The following is a 22,691-nucleotide window of genomic DNA, read 5'->3' as shown; positions in this document are numbered from 1 at the left end:
ACCATATTTCTTCTGCCAGCGCTGTTAACAGTTGGTTTGTTATAAAAAATAGGGATATTTTTTCTCCCAGCAGATAACCTTCAGCTCCATTAATTTCAGAGCAAACCATAGACACATTTGAGAGTAGAATGTAACACTGTATAAATAATAGTATTTTGGGGCCAGGAAAAAATGCTAGCTTGATCTTGAAGGGGATGAGTTGCTACACAGCTGCTGCTGAATCACACAGCCACGCTCTTATGAAGTCTGTGTTAGTTTATTTGTTCCTGTTCTCAGCAGTAAAGCCAAGTTTGCAGAGTGGTGTATAAAGTCCTGGTCTAGAAAATTGTTCTTTTTGTGATAAGGACACACAGAGCCAATTTTGACTTATCCCTGGACCAGTTAATCAAACCATGATTCAAAGTTTATTTTGAGCTCTGTAACTTAAAATGTTCTGATTTGTTTTTCAAATCAAGCTTGTAAGGACAGATTTTTTTACCATGGACTCATCAGTTTTTATTTTGTGAGACATGATTTTCATAATGGGCATGAATTTCAAGTCTCTCTCCTGCATATGTGTTGTAACACTCATACACATAGTTCAGTAAAGGTTTTTACAGCTGTCATCAAAATTACACACACATTGTTGCGTCTGTTTAGTCTAATTGCATAACTGGTTGTGATTGCACCGCTTACCTAGAGAGGCAATACATAACTAAAAGTTAAAAATAAGGAAAAGTTATTGGAAAAAAACTTTTACCTTCTGTCAGCAAATCAGCAAGTCACTCTTCTAATGAGATTTGAAGATGCATAACAGGGGTAAAGGAGTCTTGATTATTACAATAGGTTATTGATTAATAAGGACACTTGCATTGGCTCCCAGAATTACTCTGTTATTCAGGTATACTTAAACTGGCACAAGTATTGAAGTCTCATTTTATACCCACACAGCTGTATTGATCTTTGCCCATAGACGACTTTTGAGTCTTTGGTTCAAACTCACTTTTGAATCTTTGGTTCATGCTCAGACAACTGATGATCATTTTACATATTGGATTTCCAGCCTTTCACAAATAAATTCCAAAAAATCAATCAATCAATTTCCAAAAATCATATGTTCACATAAATAGAGCCCAGCAGAGGGATTTTGAACCAAATAGAGGCTGGGATATTGTCCAGTGTTGCCTGTGCAAAAGAAATTGATTTCACCAAGACCTTGCAATTACAGTCCAGGTAATTCATACATTATCCCAAAACCTAAATGGATGGTGGCAGTAAAATAAGCCTTCTTTGATTTTAAATCCACATGAGCAACAAAATTCAGACAAGAGCTTGAAAATTAAATTATTTGGCTCATCTACAAGAATTTCGCATGTGTATTGATGGTAACCACCACCCATTTAAATGAACCCAAAAATTCTCTTTGATTTTTTAAAAGTCATAAATAACTTCTAGCTGTCTTCATTAGTACTACTTTTTTTTTTAATTTATCTACTTAGATGTCTTTTCAGATTTTTTCATTCACAGACATTAATAGGATGCTGAAATCTATCGATTTCCACTGCATAAGTTACTGGATTAGGGAGAGTGTTTACATGGAGGCTGCCCCATGGCAGGTCACAGCAGCTTTCCCACCCCATTACCCACACAAGGGTGCAGGTACACCAGACCTGTGGAAGCCCTGGATGCTCTGGCAAGGCAGTAGGAAATGGGGCCCTTTTATGGGTTACATGAAAAATGCCTGATATCTAGCAGGTCTGCAATGAAACTGAGTTTGAGACTTTCACAGGCTCTGCCATCTAATCAAACAGGAAAAACAGAGGCATCACACTAAATCAATTTTAGAGCTACACATCTGAAACCCTATAAAATCCCTTTAAAAGATTAAACTAAGACTTCTTATGAAATTTATATGGCAGCACAGGATCTCGCTGCCCATTTTATAGAGATTATGAGTTATAACAAACTCCAAGTTATTCTTCTATTCCCAAGCATGAGAAAACACCAACCGGCAAACCCAGAGCAAAGGGAAGCAGGGAGTGATCCAGAGAAAGTGAAAGTTCTCCAATAATTTTACCCAAAAGTGTCTTACTTTCAGGAAACTTTCCCCTCTTCTTTCTTCCATTCCCTTATTTTATTTGTTTTCTTCTCTTTTTGACTTGATGGGATTTTACTGAAGAACAGGGGAACATACCAAAATCCTACAGAAAGGTCTTTTTCTTTTTTTTCTCATTTTGTTTTATCTGTTAAATGTCACAGAGATTTTCCAGATCAATACAGCTAACCTGTGCTAATTAAGCTGTTAATGTGGGTGTTAAATGAGGCTTAGGCAAATTATAAGAGCCTGTGTCCTGATGGATTTCACACTGTGTCTTACACCTCAAAGCCATCACAAGGTTATAGCAACCTGAATATTGATTGACTCTAGAGCTCTTCATTACACTTAATACTTTATGGACTACTTGCAGTACTGACCGAGTAGAGATCATTAAAGAGTACCATCTGCTATAATTAACATGCAAAACAGCCTCTGAGGACCTACAGGATTTTGTCTGGACAGTGCATGGCAGGACTTTATTCACTTAGAAATTTAAGCTTCCTTACTCCTTTTTCCAGAAGAGAAAAAGAGTGGAAATGGTGCAGCTTTTCCCCAGTCACACTCCCATGATGAGTCTGGAACTGAGGGCTGAAGATCCTTACCTCAGGAATATGTCTGTCTTTAGGTTCCTGTATATCACAGTCAGCCTCAAAGTTTCTCCATACTTACTGCTACACTTTCCAATGGCTTAAACTTCAGCACAATTTTAGTTGGTTGGAGAATTTTTCTTTGCCTTCAATCTGGCCACAGATTCAAAAGACATATGTAAAACAGGCTCATTTTTCTCCTTAGCCCATACTCTACAGAGAGTTTGGATATACCAAAAACTTTAGCATGGGAACATGTCTGCTAGAGACTGGACAAAAAAGAAAGTAAAATCTGTGCTGGCTTATCAGTGTTGGTTATAAATCTGTGCCAAAGCCAAGTATTAGTCCACGGAAAGGAAAAAAAAAAAGAACTATTGTTTCAGAGTTATTGTCTATTTGCCTCCAATTGCTATTGACACGGTCACTCCCATGAGATTCTGCTGTTTCACTGCAGATGTCTGCATCTGGCTTTGCTGTTTAAATGCTGTTAGGGGACAATGGAGACAAATTCACACTTCTGACTTTTTCTCTCCTCGCAAAGTAGACACGTAAAATAAGTCAGATGACTCATGTCTTAGAATAAGCACTTGCCTATTTGTAGGCAGCCATTGGCTCCAAAAGGTATCTAGGGACTAGCTTGACATAAGCACTCAAGCCCCAGGTTTCTGAAATTAGGGAAATGAAACTCCTGCTGTGGATCTGTTTGCTATTGAAGCAAATACCAAGATGGTGTTTGTACAGACAGGCTCCCATTTGGTTGGTATGTGATGGCTTCATTGCCCACCCTAAGACTGACTTTCTCAGGCTGTTGAAAAATATAGCCTTGGCTCCTGTGGAGTAGGGGATAGACAGTGCAGGAGCATCCCAGTCCACCCTAGAGAGTGGATTTTTTCATCTCCAGAGAAATGAGACATCCCGACTTCTACATCACCTCTAAAATTTACTGGGAGTCTTAAGGGAAACCAATATATGTGATGCATAAAACCAAGTGTAATAATAATTCTAGGTTTCCAACTTTGCAAAAAGCCAAAGAAAAGTGATTACAATATCAAACATTTGCAAAGAAAATGCACATTGCATTTTGTCCACATTCCTCATATGTTATGTGGCCTTATGCTCAAATGCTTTCTAATTGCTTCCTTTTATTAAAAATTAGGTTCTCTCCTTTGCTGCTTCTGCACCATTGCTAGGCAGGAGTTAGTCCTGTCAGTTCCAACCATCTGTGGATCTTCTCAGAGACTAACCCTGATCTAAGCAAATATAAAGTCATCATTTTAAAATCTGCTCATTTGTATTTAGAATCCGCCAGAGCTCTCATGTGGTACCAAGTATGTGACAGTGACCCAGAAAGAGAAATGAGCAGGAATTATTCATGCTTTAGGTGAGGAATCCTCCTCCCTCTCCTCTTTCACTCCCTTGGATGGGAGAACAGCAATGTATCAGAACTGTACACCTGCACCCAAGTCATGGTCCATATAGTGCCACTTGTTTCTCATGGCAAATTTCTCTGCTTTAGTTCCCTAAATATCACCATGAGGAAACATCACTGTCCTGAAAGGGCACAGGGAGGACAAATGTGTACAATACAATGCCTGTGAGACCTTTTCTGAAGAAATTCAAAACCTGCCTAGACATGATCCTGTACAACCTGTTTTAGGTGCTTTAGCAGGGGGGGATTGGACTAGATGATCTCCAGAAACTGAAAGTCCCTTTTAGCCCCAACCATTCTGTGAGTCTGATTTGTGTTCAGGAAAAGGATAATGATCAGAAAATAACTCATAGCTAGATGTGAGGCTGTGAATGCACTAGACTATGGAAGCTATGCACTGAAGGACAATCAACCAAAATATACATCTATTCTGTACATAAAAATTGTTCTGTCTAGGTAGCCTGTTGATTTACTCTGCAGCAACATGTTAGGGCCTTAACAATAGGAAAAGCATTGCATCTTAATTGCTGCACTATCCTTATAAACAGCCTTGTATCAAATGACAAATAAAGCTATGTTGCCCATCAATAAAAAAAGTCCAACTTCAGTAAACAGAATTGAAACACATGGAAGGGGAGGGTGGGGAAGAAAAAAACTGTGTCCATACCTGGAAGTTATAATGGACTTGGAATGGTTCAGGTGAGAGACTTATCAAGGTAGAAGTGTTGAACCTGGTCTGTCTCTATGTGAAGCATTTTATCAAACTTAAGTACCTGACATGTTACTCATCAGCTTCAATTTCTTCTCTTTCTTCTCTCATCAGGAGGCCAAGAGGACTGCATCCTTTCTTATGAACCTGTCACAAGACAGGAAAGTAAGTTTCATCTTCCTTTCTATCACTCCTCCTTGTTTTTCATTTCAAAGCTTGGGGGCCAGCAGAGCAGTAAGCCTTGCTCTGCCAGTCCCAGATTCACTGTGGTTCCTTTTCTTGGACACTCAGTCTATTCTCATATGAAAAAAAACCCTGATGTTGTGGTATTCCTTGGGAGCCACCACTTCTTAACATTCCCAGGACTCTTCTCCCCAGTTTGTTCTCATGGACTTCACTAGTACAGAAAATTAATCAGTCTACAAAATAGTGATGTACATTTTCTAGATTTACTGCATTATTGTCACATTGAAAGCCTTTATTATTTTGCTTCTCATACGATATGTGCCACTGTCCAGTGTAGACAAACATATGGAAAGGCAACCTAAAATGGGAGCACATCCATCTGGTTTAATGGAGGATGCACTTATATAACTTGAGGTGAAAAAAAGGCTAAAACAGCCTTCCATACCTCATGGAAGAGTCCACCTGCAAGCATTTGGGAGTGGCCTTGTTGAGTGATAGCAAATATATCTAATGCTTCTACACAGTCATTTGACTTGTGCATGGACCATCACAGAGCTCTGCAGTGGTACTCATTCCATTCCCCTTTTCAATGTCAAGAAATAAAATACTCATCAATAAAATGTGCACCTAAACTTTCGCTTCATATATAAAGACCCCAACTTTGGTTAGTGATATTTGGGTGCATTTATTTATTATTGTGGTAAGACCATCAAAATGTGATCCTTTTGTTTTTTAGTTAATTACACCAGGCCGGTTATTATTCTGGGTCCTATGAAAGATCGGATCAACGATGATTTGATATCTGAGTTCCCTGATAAGTTTGGGTCATGTGTACCACGTAAGTATGATTCTACTCCTAGTTCTGCAGCTGAGGGAATGCTATCCCTTGGTGCCACACATTAAGTAAATTTCTATGAAAGCAGCATCTGTGAATTATGCACAGTTGGGTTTCTCAAAAGTCATTTTCTCATCAGACAGAAAAAGCGAAAAGAACTAATAAAATTTAAAACAATTTTTTTAAAGGTTGTGAATGTCTGGGAAAAAAATTCTGAAAAGTTTCAAATTCTAGTAAAATTTAAAAGTTTCAACTCAATTGCACAGCATCCACCGATAAATATACACAATAATCTGTGATTTGTGTGAGATATAGACTGTTGAATCAGAAAGCAATGTAAGACCCTGAATTAAACAGAGTCTTTATATCTTGGACAATTAGAGCTTGCTGTTTATTTGAGGGCCTAATTGCAGTCGTACTTCATTTTAAATGGTTGTCTCTGGCAATACACTAATTTAAAACTACTAGAGATGAGAACAGAATCAGGCTTATAAATAAGGCTAAATTGAGTTGATGAGATCACAATTCATTTTATTACAGTAATAACATTAAATTTAAAATATGAAATGCATTTTATATTTGAGATTTGTGTGTGATTCTGCTGAAAAAAAGTGGAATTTTGACAAACCCTAATTTTATTTTAGCCTGTATTGATTGGAGGTAAACATCAGAAGGGATTACAACAAAAAGACAGCTTTATTGGCATAGCTCCATTGAAAACAAGATGTAGTAGCCAGTGATCTGCTCTCAGATGTGAAGTGCCCTCACTTAGAGCAGACCCAGCATTTTCCACTGAGCAAACCATGGCTGCATTTTTTGCCCTAAATGTTTTTGCAGACTTCTTCATCCTCTGCCTTTTGTTTCATGCAGATACCACACGGCCAAAGCGTGACTATGAAGTGGATGGGAGAGATTATCATTTTGTCATTTCAAGAGAACAAATGGAAAAAGATATCCAAGAGCACAAATTTATAGAAGCTGGGCAGTACAATGATAATTTGTATGGAACTAGTGTCCAGTCTGTGAGATTTGTGGCAGAAAGGGTAGGTTGACAGTAGTTTTATTGCTGGTGCAACATGATCTGCTTTGTTTCCACATTGTGTCTCAGACATGATTATCTGCCAAAAATATAAAATAGCTGCAAAATGGCATCCTTATTTATAGGCTTTATAATGACTCCACAAGAGTGGAGTCTCCGACTTTGAATGACATCATCCTTGGCACTGTCTGTACTTGGATCTAGTGCCATGGATTCAGGGTTCTAACACAATGCCTCAAGTACTCCTCAAAACACCCTCTACTCTTCTCTCTGTAAGAGTAGATAAACTAAATCACTTTCACAGAGGCAAAAGAACGAATCACAGAAAGATTAAATTATTTGCCTCAGGTGGCACAGGGAGGCTTGGATGTAAACAAGAACTGAATTAATCACTTAGGATGTGGACATCCTATTGCTTTTATGAACTGATTTTGCTTATCTCGAGAAAATCCTCCTGTCCCTGCAAATTTCACCCCAGTAAAAAATAAATCCCAAGTTTGTTCCCATATCACCAGTGCATATTTATACTGGCACCAAAGCAAAGGAAAGAACTCAGTGTAGTGGAGCGCGTACCCTGGACTACCCCCTCTCTGGTGTGCCAGTAATGGCCCCATTCCAGGGCACTGCGTCGCAGATTTGCTTCCTATCTTTATCAAAGTCTGCAAAAATAAACACATGCTCATCTGTTTCCAACAGGGCAAGCACTGTATACTTGATGTGTCAGGAAATGCTATCAAACGACTACAAGTTGCACAACTCTATCCCATTGCTATCTTCATTAAGCCCAAATCATGGGAGCCTCTGATGTGAGTATAAATTTCTTCAAGCATTTTATTCTTTTTGGGTGGCACCACACAGGTCTTGAGTCTACATTTGGCTTGTTCTCTAAAATTATCAATAATGAGATGAAGTAGGAAGAGTGCCCTCAGAACCTGTCATCCACTGTATCCTGGTATCTCAAGGAACAAGGCGTAGCTTTGAACCTTTCAGACTGGCACACATGGGATTATGTGCTGGACCACGAAGGACTCCCTGCCAGTGCTTGGTGTACTTGCTCCAACCTGTGCAATGAGTTCACCAGGGACTCACTCACACAACTTGGCTTGTCCCATGCATCCTCAGGTGCTCTTGGGGTTTACAGCCTGGCCAAGGGCACAAACCAGGGGTTAGACCTGTGTCAGACTTGAGGTGTGTTCCTCTTCACCAGCCCTTCATTTACCTGCAGGTCTGTAAGAGGATAGGCAAGGAGCCATGGGACTGGAGAAGGACAAACATAACACTTACAAGAAAGAGAAGGCACCAGCTCCGTGCTGCCAAGGCTGTCTGAGGTGGCACATACTTTAAGGGATAAGAGCAAAACTCAGTGTAAGATCAGTAAGATGAAATTCAGCACGGACAAAGGAGAGACAATGAAAGGCATGAGTACAAGCAGGGAATAATTTAGCTACAGCACTGCAGAAAAGCATCTGGCAGTTGAAGTGGATCACAGAGGAAAACAAATGGATGGGTAATGTGGTTGCAAAAAAAAGAGGTTGCCACTGTGGGCTGTATTCATATCAGTGTTGTGTAAGGACACAATAGACTGCTATTTTGTTTTACTGCAGCCTCAGCTGGAGTGCTGGCCTGATTCTGGGTTCCACCCTGCTGGCAGAGGAGGAGCAGGGATTATGTAGTGTCACAGAGAGAAGGGTGAGGAGGAAATATGGAATTGATATTCATCCTGAGTTAAAATTCAGGATTAAATATATGGTTATCAAGTTGTTTTCCATGTACACTTACAGTTAGGCAAGAGCTATCAGCTTAATTTGCTGTGATAGGGGTGAAATTTTGAACTCTGTGCCAGTTCTGTTCAATATTTTTACTGATGACATGGATGAGGGGATTGAGTCTTTCATTAGGAAATTTGCAGGCTACACTAAGCTGGGAGCTTGTGTTGATCTGTTGGAAGGTAGGAGGGCTCTGCAGACAGACCTGGAATGGTTGGATGGATGGGCAGAGTCTAACAAGGTGAAGTTTAATAAGTCCAAGTGTTGAGTCCTGCATTTTGGCCACAATAACCCCCAGCAACGTTATAGGCTGGGGATGGTGTGGCTGGACAGTGCCCAGGTGGAAAACCTGGAGGTTTTCTGGGACCTGGGGGTACTGGTCAACAGCCAGCTGAACATGAGCCAGCAGTGTGCCCTGGTGGCCAAGAAGGCCAAGGGCATCCTGGCCTGTTCAGGAACAGTGTGGCCAGCAGGAGCAGGGAGGTCACCCTTCCCCTGTCCCCAGCACTGGTGAGGCCACACCTCGAGTGCTGTGTCCAGCTCTGGCCCCTCAGTTTGGGAAGGACCTTGAGACACTCGAGCACATCCAGAGGAGGCAACGAGGCTGGTGAGGGGCTGGGAACACAAACCCTGTGAGGAACGGCTGAGGGAGCTGGGGGGGTTCAGCCTGGAGAAAAGGAGACTCAGGGGGGACCTTATCACTCTCTACAACTCCCTGAAAGGTGGCTGTAGCCAGCTGAGATGTTAGGGAATGGGTTGGACTTGATGATCTTGAAGGTCTCTTCCAACCCAGTGATTCCGTGATTCTGTGATTCCCCTCCCACATTGCTGTGCAAATGCCAGGTAGTGCCATAGGTTTGTGTTTGACAGCTAAAACATTGGCACTCCCCCTCCTGTGACAGATGCGTGTCTGTGATGGTAACAGTGTACCTGCAGCCACTGGTCACAGAGCTGGAGAATTCTAACATGACCCATCCCTGGAATATGCTTTCTTCTTGGCCCTGCCTTTGGCAATGAGCTGCTTGTATGTCCAGCCACATTACAAGGAATGATGCACAATATCTGGTACTTGCACAGCACCATCCTGACTTCCTGATTTTTCTTCCAGCCTACAATTCAATAATATTCTGATTTTGTTGCTGTATAGAAGGGGAAGGGTAGTCTGATAGCCTGCCTTCTGCACTGATTGTTTTAACAGAGATATTAACATACAGTTTTCCCATACATAAAACATTTCCATTATTTGTTTAATGCTGGCATTGCCTCTGGAGTAATTAAAAAAAAAAAAACCAAAGTAAATAAAAGTGGCCCTTACTCTGAAAAATACATCAGGCAGAACCAGAAAAGTGGCAATAACATAAAGGCTTTGTTGATTCGATGTTAGAACAGCAAATCCTTGAATAGACTGAATGGTGTTATAAAGATGCAAAATATTATGACAATCATCCTGTTGTTGAGCCAAAGCAATGCTAATACTTCACTTAGGACAATAAAACAAGAGGGCTAGTCAAGAAATGCCTGGACTTGGCACTCAGTGCTGTGATCTAGTTAACAAAGTGGTGATCAGTCAAAGGTTGGACTTGATGATCTTGGAGGTCTTTTTCAACTTAATAATTCTGTGATTCAGTCTTTTTTATGTATTTAAGTACTGCAACACAAAAAAAATTAGAGCTTAATCTGTCATAACTATTACTCCTGTTCATACAAATGAGTTAAAAGCTACTTCAATAGCAAAGTCAAAACACAAAAGACAAAAAAAATTCTAATTACAAGATGCAGAGAAACAAAGATAAAAGCTTTATCTTTCATCAAAATTAGCACATAAAATTGTAGTCTCTCATTTATGCATATGCTCATTTGCTCGTTTATGGTCCCTTCACTCTTCTTACCTCCCCATCAGATGCCCTTCAGCCATCTGAAGCAGAGGTAAGAAGAGTGAAGGGACCATAAATCAAGTTTGCACCTGCACTTGAAAGAGCACATGGCCATTGCTGTAAACAAACTGCTCCATCACCCTTTCCTTCCTTCCTTCCTTCCTTCCTTCCTTCCTTCCGTCCTTCCGTCCTTCCGTCCTTCCGTCCTTCCGTCCTTCCGTCCTTCCGTCCTTCCTTCCTTCCGTCCTTCCTTCCGTCCTTCCGCCACTTCCTTCCGCCACTTCCTTCCGCCACTTCCTTCCGCCACTTCCTTCCGCCACTTCCTTCCTTCCTTCCGCCACTTCCTTCCTTCCTTCCTCTCTTCCTCCCTTCCTCTCTTCCTCCCTCCCTCCCTTCCTCCCTCCCTCCCTTCATTCCTCTCTTCCCTCTCCTACATGACTCCACCTAGTTTACTCCCAGAGGCAAGCTTTTTCATACCCTCCAATCAGCCTCTCTCTCTAGAGGAATGAGGACAGTGGTGAGATCATGGGAATGAGAAATGGAAGTAAGAAAGAACCTGCCTGGGTGAGCTCTTCACTGGGAGAGGAGGAAAGCCCTGGAAAATATGCACTATATTTTGAATTCACCAGCTGTGCAGGTCCCCAGCTAAGAAATAAGAAATAGAAGGGACTGCAGTATGACAGCACTTTAATTTCATCATGAAAAATGGACATCATGATCCTTCCCCTTCTCCATCCTCTCTTCTAAGGGCACAGAATGGGCAGAGTCAGGAATACAGTTAGCATGGTTTTATACCCCAGGCAAATCTACAACCTGAAAGTGTAATGCAAATTTCTACCTGTTTCAAAGTACTTCCTATTTTAAACATTTCTTTATATTTGTCTTATCTTTGCTGTTCAAAGATCTTGAGAAAGACTTCTCAAAAATTTACCAGAAACAGATCTGAAAGCAAGAATATGTTGTCAGCATTACAGTATTGGTTAAGTGCCCATAAAATGAAAATATTAAGTTTGCCTAAGAATTTGCAGTGGTATGTCCCACTACAAGACAGAGTTTTAGTTCAGTCACCCAAAGCAGGGGTATCTGGTGTGAAGTCCACCTGATTAGATAGCAATCTTTCCAATAAATAGAATTAGTATTATTACAAATTTAGCCGAACAACACACAGATTATGTTAAACCTTTTTATATAATCTACAAATAACTGATATCAATTTTAAAATAAATCTTTCTTAGCCTTCATTTTAAAAACTTGCTTTCTCCATGGCATTAGTACTTGCAAAGAGATTTTTCTAAGCATTGTTCCCAGCTATACAGTTACTTACAGAGGTAGGCAGCTTCAAGCCATTTCTGGGAACTCCTTTTTGCATCCTGGACGTCTCCCAGGATGTTTTTCAGAAGTCAAGAAGTGTTAGCTGTAGCAAGTTCATACTGTTGTGCACTATATAGAGCTTTTTCTTTTTCACACTATCATGTCCATAATTTCCGACATGCATCACCCATACCTATACAGTCCATTGCCACATAATCATATGATTCAGTGCAAGGCATAAAATCAGATTTATACTCTCCTAATTGCCTCAGAAAATTTCTGTCATGTTTTAAGAAAAAAAATTAATCTACACTGGGAAAAAATGCTAGAACAAGCAAACTCTATTTAGGCATCTACAGGCATATGAGTATAAAGCAGTGAATGAGCGTGTAATACCTGAGCATGCATGGGCACGACAACTCATTTCCTAAAGTTATTAATTAGTGTTTCTGTTGACACAGAAATGCTCAAATAATAAAACACTGAAGAAACCAGAATGTTACCATCTGTCTTTGTTTTTATATTTATTAGCACCCAATAAGTGGTCAGTACAACCTTATCCATCTGAAACCACCAGCTGAGTCTGGGAGACACAAGGTTCCTGAAGGAGCTTCAGCTGAAGCAGGAGTGCTGAGTGCTGAGACTATGGAACATCCCAGATTCCAGATGTGTCTGTGGGCTCCTGATGTCTCAAGTCTATCTCAGTTAGCAGCTGCCAGACTTAGGCCTTGTATTTTGTTCAGAATGTAGAGTAGTGAACCCAAGATAAAAATTTGGTGGAGAAAAGTGAAATGAGAAATAGTCTGAAGAAGTAATTTTGTACTACATAGAATGAAATTAAATTGAAAATATTGAAGTTGTCCATGAACTGTTGGAAGAATTTTACCATTTCATTCTTTTAACAATCTCTATCCATCTGTGATTCAGTTGAGCATGCCTTTTGAAAACCATTCTAGCAAGAATCTAAACTTTTTGATTACTTCCTCCATGTTTCTAGGGAAATGAATAAACGTCTTACAGAGGAGCAAGCAAAGAAAACTTATGATCGAGCAATTAAATTAGAACAAGAATTTGGAGAATATTTCACAGGTATGTTTTTATTAATACCATTTTTTCCCCCCAAGATATAGTCTTTTATTGCAAAACTACTAGATCAACCCTGTCTTTGAGCTACAGTACCTGTCAGTATAGTGTGCCCAGAGCAAGGACTTCTGGCTTGAGAGTATTGTTTCCTTGAAATTCAAGAGCAGTTGAGGCACTTGACTCCTCAAAGGTTTGATATCCTGAAGGAGTATCTATGCGGAGGGAAATTAAGGGACAACCACTGTGCTTTGTGTTACAGTTACTTTATCCTCTGTCAGCTTGGACCTGATCTTGTTAACCTCAACAGCCAAGAGTTTTATATTATTATTTTATATTATAACCAGATATTATATATATTATTTTATATTATAACCAGATCAGAAAGGTTGGAAATCTGCTGCTGCTCACTGTTGAAGCAGGTTCTAAATTGAATGAAGTGTAAAGCTTGACCTCCAACAGTGGGAAGATCTCTTGTGCTGCCCTCCCCAGGACAGAAGTGCTAGTTCTCTGAACTATCCTGGCTCAGTCATCTCAGTATGAGCAGTGGGATGGGTCTCTGCCACAGGCAGGTGCCATTGATTTGAACTTAGCTGTCATCTGCAGGGGTATGACTTTTCCATAAACATCCCAGTATGCCAATATTCCTTCTCTTTCTATGAGTATCTATGAGTATGCTGAAGATCTGCTGACACTGGATGCTGTGTCTATCAATTAAAAGAAATATTGATATGTTTTCTCTACTGCAGCTATTGTCCAAGGAGATAGCTTAGAAGATATATATAATCAATGCAAACTTGTAATTGAAGAACAATCTGGGCCTTTCATCTGGATTCCTTCAAAGGAAAAATTATAAATTAGCCACTGCACCTCTGATTACGACGGGAGAATATTTAGAAGAAAACTATAATATACTATTTGGAGGCTTTCCTTTTTTTTGTTGCATTTATGTTCTTTGCAGTCAATGTGAATTTTGATGAATGTACAACACAAAGTGTTTGAAGCCATGAAGGACACTGATGGGTCAAAGGGTAGGAACAAAAAGACTTCTACCATATAAAGCAAATCTGTTGTGTGCTCAGAGCACAAGTTGTAGGTATAAACTTTTGACGTGGAGACCCTCTGTCAAGGGGAGCTAAGCCACCTCCTGTGCCCACGTGGACATTTTGATCAATTTCAATGGCTGAGCTCAGTGTGTTGATTGCTTTAGAGAAGTTCCCAGCTCTTGAACCTCACAGCGGGCTTGATCCTGCAAGGCGCTCAGCACTTGACCCCAGTTCCTACACACGAGTAGCCTGTTGACTTGGAGTCATCTGTGACCCTTCCCTATGCCGTTCAGTCCCACCAGTTCCAGTAGGACTATTCCCGTGCTCAAAGCTAGGCACAGGCTTAAGCATTTTTGCTAGATCAGGGCCACATGCACCTTGCAAAATCAAGCTCAGAGTATTTGGTCCACTTCCTACTGAGGTCACTGTTGGGACACTCTGTGACCTGACTGGGAGGTGGGTCCTGTTCCAAGCTTGTCATTGCACATTTGTAGTTGTAACACCTCGACTTTGGTAACTATGCACATCTTTTGATTTCTGAAACCAAGTCAAACTCTTTTTTTTTTCCCCCTTTGGAAGCACTATTTCATCAAGAACTACCAACAATATGGTTTATTTTAATGGTGTTTAGGGGTGGGAGAGGATGGTAGCATTTCGCACCACACATATGTGCACTCAAAACACATTCCCATGCAGACAGACACATGTATGAGGATTCACAGCACCTGTGTTAACAAGGAGGGATACAACTGGGAAAAGCTTTAAAATTTTTGATTGTCTATTTTATCATTTATATTGATAGAAGGCACTTAAAGATGGAATAATTTATAAAAATAAAAATATATTGATGTATAGAAACTAATTTCTATAGGTAAAATGTTTTTGTGAAGATATTTTGTAAAGATTAATTAATTGAAAGATTAAATATTTACACCCTTGTGCGACTGTCAAATGTAAAGAGGACCATCAAGTTGCATTATACCTCTTCCATAACAGATTCTCTATTATTAATGACAAGCAAGAAAATTCCTTAAATAGTAGTTGTCATAATTTTTTTCTTTCAATTTAATCCTCTCCCTTGCCTCTGTTTAATTATGATGAACTCCTGTGGAAAGATCTCTTGAACTCACTGCCCTGTAGGAATTTTCTGAACACAAAAGGATAATGCATCTTTGAGAGGGACAACTATTCAGAAGCAAAATGTCAGTGCTTAAACGCAGCTAATAATTTCTCTCTTAGGAAGGAGGCACCCTTAATCCCCAAATGTTTTATGACTCTTCCTGTTTCCCTCAGGGAAATAACAAAAGTATTTGATCTTTCCTCTCTTTGCAGGCAGGTCACCAACTAACTTGTATCTTCATTCATTTCACAGTCAACAAGGGTCTTAAAGCAAAAACTGAGGCAATAGACATTTGTGAGGGATTTGGGGAAAGTCTGTGGAATTGCAGTCTGGGGTGTACAGAAGGGGAGAAGGAGGTATTTTTTTTCTCATTTCACATTGCCCTTCTTCTGTATAGTGATGCCATTCCTCACTGGCTTACAAGGGGACAACTGCAACAGATGCTATGACAGTAAAACTGAATTGCCTTTGCTGCTGCTGGACCATGTTCTCTATAAAACCCACGCTCCTGCCTCTGCTGCACTGCAGGAGTGCAATGCTTATAGCTGGTGGCTACAGCAGCCCTAACGCTTATGGATGTCTTCAGGGCAAATGCTAAATAGACTCCTCTGGCCCTTGTCTGCCTGAAGCTTACACTTGTACACCCTGTCCGGCTGACAGGGCTTCCCAGCACCTTCCGCGGACAGCGCGACGAGCTGGATGTTTGCAAAAGCCACCAGCAGTGACAGGGTTAAAAACATGGGCATTTTACTGGCTCTTGAGTGGGCCTCTCATGCTTACTGCCCAACTATGGTAACTTTGAGAAGTTCACACTTCTTTAACTATTTTTCCTGCCTGGTCAGCGCAGCTTTATAAACAAGTGTTTCAGTTAAGTCTCCAGAAGAGCTTTGTAACCAGAAGGGCTATAAACTTTTTTTTTTTAATATTAATTAATGAATGCTTTGATTTTGGATTATTCTGCAGAAGTCCACAGAGTGACCCCAGATCTTTGGAAGCCATGGATTTTTCCATGCTAGCAAAATACTATTGCCCCAGGTTGGGAAATAGCCCACCAGACCTGAAAAACCAAGTGTCCTAAAGCAGGAACTTCATTCTAATTTTCAGCTCTGTTTTTAAGCAATCAATCACATCTGCTTCTTTGTTTCTTAGTTCAGCATGCAGCCTCTTATGGTACTATCCTACTAGTAACTGTTTTGCTTTGTCATGTGCTGTGCTTTACAGTGAACAGTAACACTACGGCTGAGTACAATCAATTTTTCCATCAGTCCTTGGTTACTGTAGTAACATTATTTATTTTTCCCTGTCTGTTGTTTGTGCTTCCATTTTAGAGTTGACATTGCACTTCTTTTTTTTTTTTTTTAAATAAAACATATATTTAAAAACAAATCATCCAGAGAATCAGTGAGAGGTCTTATTTCCCTTAGGACTTGTGCTCCCATTTGTTTTGTGTGTTGATGTTTTGCGTTCTGTGTCGCAGCATCCTAAGAGCTGCAGTCCATTTTTGCATTGCAGCTGTTCAGATCATACTGGGTGGTAGTGGGAGGAGGAAGAAAAGCATAAGACTCATGCAAAATTACATCTGGTGAAAAAGAAGTCCAAACTCACAACCCACAGCAATTGGCGCCTGACTCCATATTGGTGCTAACACAGCTTAGCGTAATCAGATTCCTTTTCTGTCTGTGTTAAAGACTTGGGAGTGTCTAACCATGAGACCAATGCAAATGCTGGACCCTTTAGGAAAAGTGCCAGATCACACCTCTGGTGCTATATCTCATGTTCTGGCACAGTGTGTAGCACCATAGGGTCTAAGCAGAATCAAAATTATCACAACTTTTTGTCCACCCATGAATGATCACAGTGACATCTTGCTAGTTTTGTGCAGATGTGCAATATTACAACTTAATTATTTTTCCTTGCCACAAACAAAAAAAAAATAAAAAATCTTCCATGCACTGACTCATTGAGAGCTTGCTAACAGGGCTCAGTAGAATGGCACTTCTTCACTGATCTTACAGTCTGACCATCGACCAGTGGAAGAGCCTCTTTCTTGCTTAATCCCCCTTCCTACAGAGGTACCCTGTCCATGCTAGCGCTTTGTAATTTCTTTGGTAGTAAAGGCTGTTTCTAGATCAATATTCTGTGATGTAATTGTGTTTGTAGCTAGCATGGTTTGATGCTCCGGTGTGGATAGGGTCCTAAGAACCACTCGGTGACGGTCAAAGATGAGAAATCTCTCCATTGCACTGAAATTACAAATCCTCTTCCTGGAGAGCAGTGTGGTACCTGAGCTAATAACCACTACGAGCCAGCAACAGTGTCCTAGGTACACAATATCCACCTACCTATTTACATTAGTTTTCTATAGAGAAATTGTTGGCATCACACCTTCACTGTTACTCGCTCATCAGTGCCCAGTCGAATTGTATTTTTGTTTTGGTTTTCTTATGTTTTAGTTTTTGTTTTTCAAACTGTCTCTCTGAGCAGAGGATTCAGTGAGTGAAAACACATGAGGATATTTGTAGGATATACATATATATATCCTCCTGTGTTGAGGATATATATCCTCCTGTGTTGAGGAAAAAGTATCAACCTCCTTCTTCAGATGCAGATTTAAAGCCATAATATCTGCTGTGTTCACAGACAAATGACTTTAAGAAAGCGGTCTTTTATCCTTCACAGCTTTTAATCTCAATATTTTCCCTCATGAACATTTTGCCTGTCATGTTATGCATGTAGTTCACTGTGCAACTGCATTCAAGCCTCTTCCTTGGTGGAATAAACTTTTTTTCTTTCCCATTAAAAATCAGACATTTTGTCAATTGGTTCAGGAATAAGGATGAGGTTATTATGCTAAAAAAAGAAAGTTTCCATTCTAGGACACAAATCAGCATCAAAGCTAACAACAGATAACATATAAAATCTATCCAGCATATAGCTGGCCTAGATCCTCAGCTGGTGGAAATCACAGTCACTCCTCTGATTTCAATGGAGTCCATCCCATTTATATCACCTGAAGTTAAACATCCACCCTCCTCATCACACTGATTTTTTTGCATCTTTGTAAAACACCAAGGCCGCCTGATTAAACAGTGGGTCAGCACTTTCCATCATTATTTACTGCTTATTTTACTGTAACACCCAGAGGGCCAAGTCATGGACCAAGATACTTTTGAGGCCAGTGCTGTGAAATTGCTAACAAAAAGACCCCAAGGGCCAAATGGATTTGCAGAAGGCTTCAGCTACACTGACATCTCACCAAGAGCTATAGGAACTACCATTTCATTGGCCCTTTCTGAGACCCTGCCTTTAAGGTGAAAAGCACGAGAGGCAATTGATCCATCATCTCTCACACCACATTAACAGCTTACACCTTCTGGCCCTACAGCACAGGCAACTTGCTCTGATGTAAAACAGCATTTCTGGGCTTGGGAGCCAGCATCCTAGGCAAGATCTTTGGTGTGGGGGGAAAAAGCATTAAAAAAAGGAAAAAAAAAGGCAACACTGTTGGCTCTTAGTGGGATAGTCTTTTAATTTCTGGATTTGTGCTCCTAAATTTGAATTGGCCACTTTGAATTTCTGAGTGCAGCAAGCTGCTCCCTCCAGCACAATGTCCGGCGTGCATCTCTTTAGCAGGATGTTTCTCAGTCCAGCTGTAGTGTGGGGTACTCAGAATCTGAACTGGAGTTTACAAAACACCCTGTCCAGCTTACACTCCTGTTATGTGTAAATACTCTGCGCATCCATTCCATTTGTGTAAAGAATAAAGCACACACAATTATAAAAATTAAGCTGTATATTTCATACTAGCTGTGTCCTTGCTTATTTATTCTAGTCCAAGCTCTCAGCTGTGGTTGAGTTGTAAATGCTTGATAGAGTGTTTATAAATATGTCATGAATTTTATTATAAAATATTAATATTAAAGCATTTTTACACTTTATAGCAAATTGCTTCTTCACAAGGCATAATTTGTCTTTTTTCCTTGGAGCAGAATAGTAAAAGAGAAATATGCTTTTATTTTGTCTTAAGATACTATCACATCTATCACACAAGACTGACACAAATCTGGAATTAGGAGGATGGTTTCAAAAATAACTAAGAATAAGCCACCTTTTTCCATCTTGCACTTTTTCTTTTCTTTTTACTTCACATTGATGTGGAAGTTACACCAAGAAGATTCATTCTGGTGAAGTACAGCCACTTTCTCCCTACCACAGTTCTGCTGTGAATTCAGTATCATCAGCATCTTGATGAATAATTACCAGAATGTTTTTTATAATTAAATAATCACTCCACTGCTGCACAGCCATGGGGAAAAGGACTGTAATAATTACATTATAGCTGCTTCTAAGCAGCTTAGTGGAGCATAAACTCATTTGTGCTATGGGATCCCAACAGCTCAAGAACCTTGGGGTTTGGCCATTCCAGGAATATCTTTGCAGATGGTTTGTGGGCTCCAGGGAGGCCATGTGAACATTGTCAGTCCCCTGCAGGAGCAGTAACAGTATGGGGACACTGCTTTTGACAGGACAGTACTATCTGCAGTCTGCAGAGGACCCCATATGGCTCTGGGAGCCACAACTGAGACTATAGGGAAAAAACTCTGTCCACAGGGTTTTACATGTGTGATCACAGGGATGGTTAATCATCTAAACATTCATTGGGATGCTTTAGATTTCTCCCGTAGATTCAAAAGAGGGAGAGAATCCAAACAATTGACATTGAGCAGGATCTCTCATTAAACTACTTGCTTCTTCATCCTCTCTCTAGGTCAACCTGAGCCAATTCCCCAGACTACATTCCACAGAAACAAGAGGAACTTAGAAAACAATCTTTATAAAGTGGATTGGAGACAGAAAGTAGTTAAAATTGTAGGAAGCTAGACATGCTGTGATGATCAATTCAGGCAGTGGCAGCAAACTTTTCCAGCCTTTTGCCTTGGCCAGTTATAGAGTATGTCCCTAATGGTCACATTTTCTCATTTGTCCCATTGCCTTTTAGTGGTTCCCTCACACAAACAGCCAAGTACTGGACTTAGTTGTCCATTCACAACCTCTGGTTTGAAAGATACTATCTATCTCCCAGTTTGGACAATTCTCTGGGACCAAAGCTGCAAGGTAGGTGAGCAGTACTTCTGCTGTACAGTACCTCCAAGTGCCAAATCCATCTTAAGGAAGTCACTTCACCATGATTTTCAGAAGAATTTAGGTGTCTATCTATCATAAGCAAGTTACTCATTTCACTATGATTAGAGCACTTTATAGCTGGCACAATGCAAGGCAATGACACCTAAAGCACCTGTGGGAAAGCGGGAAAATAGTGATACAGTTCCTAAATATCTGGGCACAGAGCAGATCCTCTTCCCCATAAGCAATCCATACCGAAATCTTTATGATCAAAAATTCCATCCCTGAAGTGTTCAAGGCCAGGTTGAATGGGACTCTTAACAACCTGGTCTAGTGGAAGGAGTCCCTGCCTATGGCAATGGGATTGGAACTGGATGATCTTAAAGTCCCTTCCATTCCAAACCATTCCATGATTCTATTGGACAGCTCAGGAAGACCTACCAGAGTAGCCCTGCCAGAGCAGGACTCACCAAGAGCACCATTACAAAGCCCATCACTGCAAGGAAGGTGATACCACGGCTGCAGAGCATGGACTGCCTGGGTTGGCTGGCTGGGCATGTCACCAGTAAAAGAGCTGAACTGGTCTGCAGACCAGTGTGGAAAGCTGTAGACAAAAGCACAGCTTCCCTGCTCAGTGGAGGAGGGCAGTGCTGGACAGCACCCACTGCTTCAGGCTCTTACTGATGGAGATGGATCCTGCCTGACCTAATGGAGAGCTGATGGTGCCAAATATCCCAGGGAGGGGGAGTGCGGTGCCCAGAAGAAATAAGTCATTTTGGTCAGTGAAAAAAATTAATTGCTTGCTGCAGAAGCTCATTAACTACTGTCAACTACTCATTAGTGCTTGATCTAAGCAGAACCGGGTGGTGGCAACCAGGGAAAATTAATTAGGTCTAACATATTATAACAGTGATAGGGTTGTTCCAGCATCAGTAGAAGGCCAATACAAAGCTGGCCCTTGCACTATACCAACTGATTAACTAATGTCTCAGGGCAAGCAAATAGCCTGAGGGCTTCCTCTGGAATGTATGGACAAAGAGCTTTCACTGCAGCCTCTTCTGGCTTCCCTTCCAACAGGGACTCACTGACACTGCCAAAGGCTTTGCATAATAAAGGAATTAAATAGGGCATCAGCTATAAATGTCAATTTGAAGATGTCTTTAAGCTGCAAAACTCTGGGATGGGCTTTAAATATGTAAGAGAAGTATGAAATCCTGGGAATCTGGAGTAAAATCCATTCCTAACAGGTCATATGAAGTCCCAGTTTGAAGCAGAAACTCATCAGTGGCACACCAAACCCTGTTTGACCTCTGCCTGACTTGCCTGCTCCAGAAGACTGTTCTGAGCAAAACTCATGCTGTACTCCAAGGAAACATTTTCTTTAAAGTCTTCTTGCTACTTTCTTTTTCCCAAGAAAGGGTGTTGCCGCTGTGCCACCTACAGTTAAAGCTTATCAGGGGCTGTTCATTACCTTCAAATCAAAGCACAGGGCAAAATTGTACCAGTCATCACCATATTTAAATACTGTAAGGGTCAAACGTATGTCAAACACCCATTTCTTTCTCTATTTTTTAACAAACCGTGTTTTGAAAACACTGTCAGCCTGATGACTCACAGAAAAAATCTGAAGGGTCTGAGGGCAAATGCTTGTCTTACACTCCTGTCATCTGAAATGGAGGTTTTGGACAGGAGTTGTAGGATGCAGAAGTCACCAAAGCACCATTTTTCCCCCCCTGTTGGTGTATTTATTGGCTGTACTCTGCTTGCCTGGATGTGATTTGCTGGGAGTCAGTTGCTCATTAATGGCAATACATCTCCAGTAAAATATTAGGAAATATTTTCTAAGCTATTAACTCCTCATCAAGCATATAATCCTTCTTTAACAGCACTGGCATTTGCTGTAGGTAAGTATGCTCATCAGCTTACAATGAAATCTCACAGGCAGCATATCCAGAGCCTCTTTTCTCAACAGGCACCACATCATCCTATTTTAGAGATACCAAATGAGAAGGAAAACACTATTCTGAGACTGTGTCTGCTAAACAGGGAAAAGCCCTCCTGATCCCCAACTCCAAGGGGATTAGCAGAAGGCCATTTCCAATTAAATGAGCTTAGATGTTTGCCTGAGCATAGTCCATGGGGTAACTGGATTTGGGGAACAGGTACAGTCTGTAGATGTGAGGCAAGCGGATCATGCTTACTCAGCTGATTGGATTTGGGGTGGAAAAGGGGTGCTCATTTAGACAGTTATAGCAGGTATGTAAGTGAGGCCATGGGCCCAAGACAGAGCTAATGGAGTGGTGTGGGAGTGGAAAAGTCTCACATTGTTTAGGGCCTGCTTCAGTCCATTAACCAGCAGAGTTACAGATGGAGACTAACAAGTCTCTGAGCATAAAGTTACACAGGGCAAACACCAATTTCAATGCATTAGAGAACCTGGAGTAAGACACTAGGGACCAGGAAAGGAGTAATTTATAGTCCTGTAGAAGAAGCCAGTTGCTAATTGAG

At 40.7% G+C, this 22,691-nt stretch overlaps 1 protein-coding gene across 3 annotated transcripts in view; it reads left to right on the top strand.

Annotated features, from left to right (window-relative positions):
* Positions 1-18,997, top strand: part of DLG2 (discs large MAGUK scaffold protein 2) — a 911,187-nt gene extending 892,190 nt beyond the window's left edge. For all 3 annotated transcript variants that reach the window (XM_031066024.1, XM_031066022.1, XM_031066023.1), the window contains 6 exons: positions 4,917-4,967; positions 5,725-5,826; positions 6,694-6,866; positions 7,559-7,668; positions 12,811-12,902; positions 13,643-18,997. In XM_031066024.1, the coding sequence (XP_030921884.1) occupies positions 4,917-4,967; positions 5,725-5,826; positions 6,694-6,866; positions 7,559-7,668; positions 12,811-12,902; positions 13,643-13,749 (635 nt within the window). In that variant the 3' untranslated portion in view covers positions 13,750-18,997. The remainder of the gene's footprint in view (positions 1-4,916; positions 4,968-5,724; positions 5,827-6,693; positions 6,867-7,558; positions 7,669-12,810; positions 12,903-13,642) is intronic.
* Positions 18,998-22,691: the final 3,694 nt, after the last annotated feature.

This window comes from Geospiza fortis, unplaced genomic scaffold (assembly GCF_000277835.1).
Source record: "Geospiza fortis unplaced genomic scaffold, GeoFor_1.0 scaffold16, whole genome shotgun sequence".
Classification (NCBI taxonomy): domain Eukaryota; kingdom Metazoa; phylum Chordata; class Aves; order Passeriformes; family Thraupidae; genus Geospiza; species Geospiza fortis.
The sequence above is the reverse complement of the archived record's forward strand: the minus strand, read 5'-3'. Positions and strand labels throughout refer to the sequence as shown.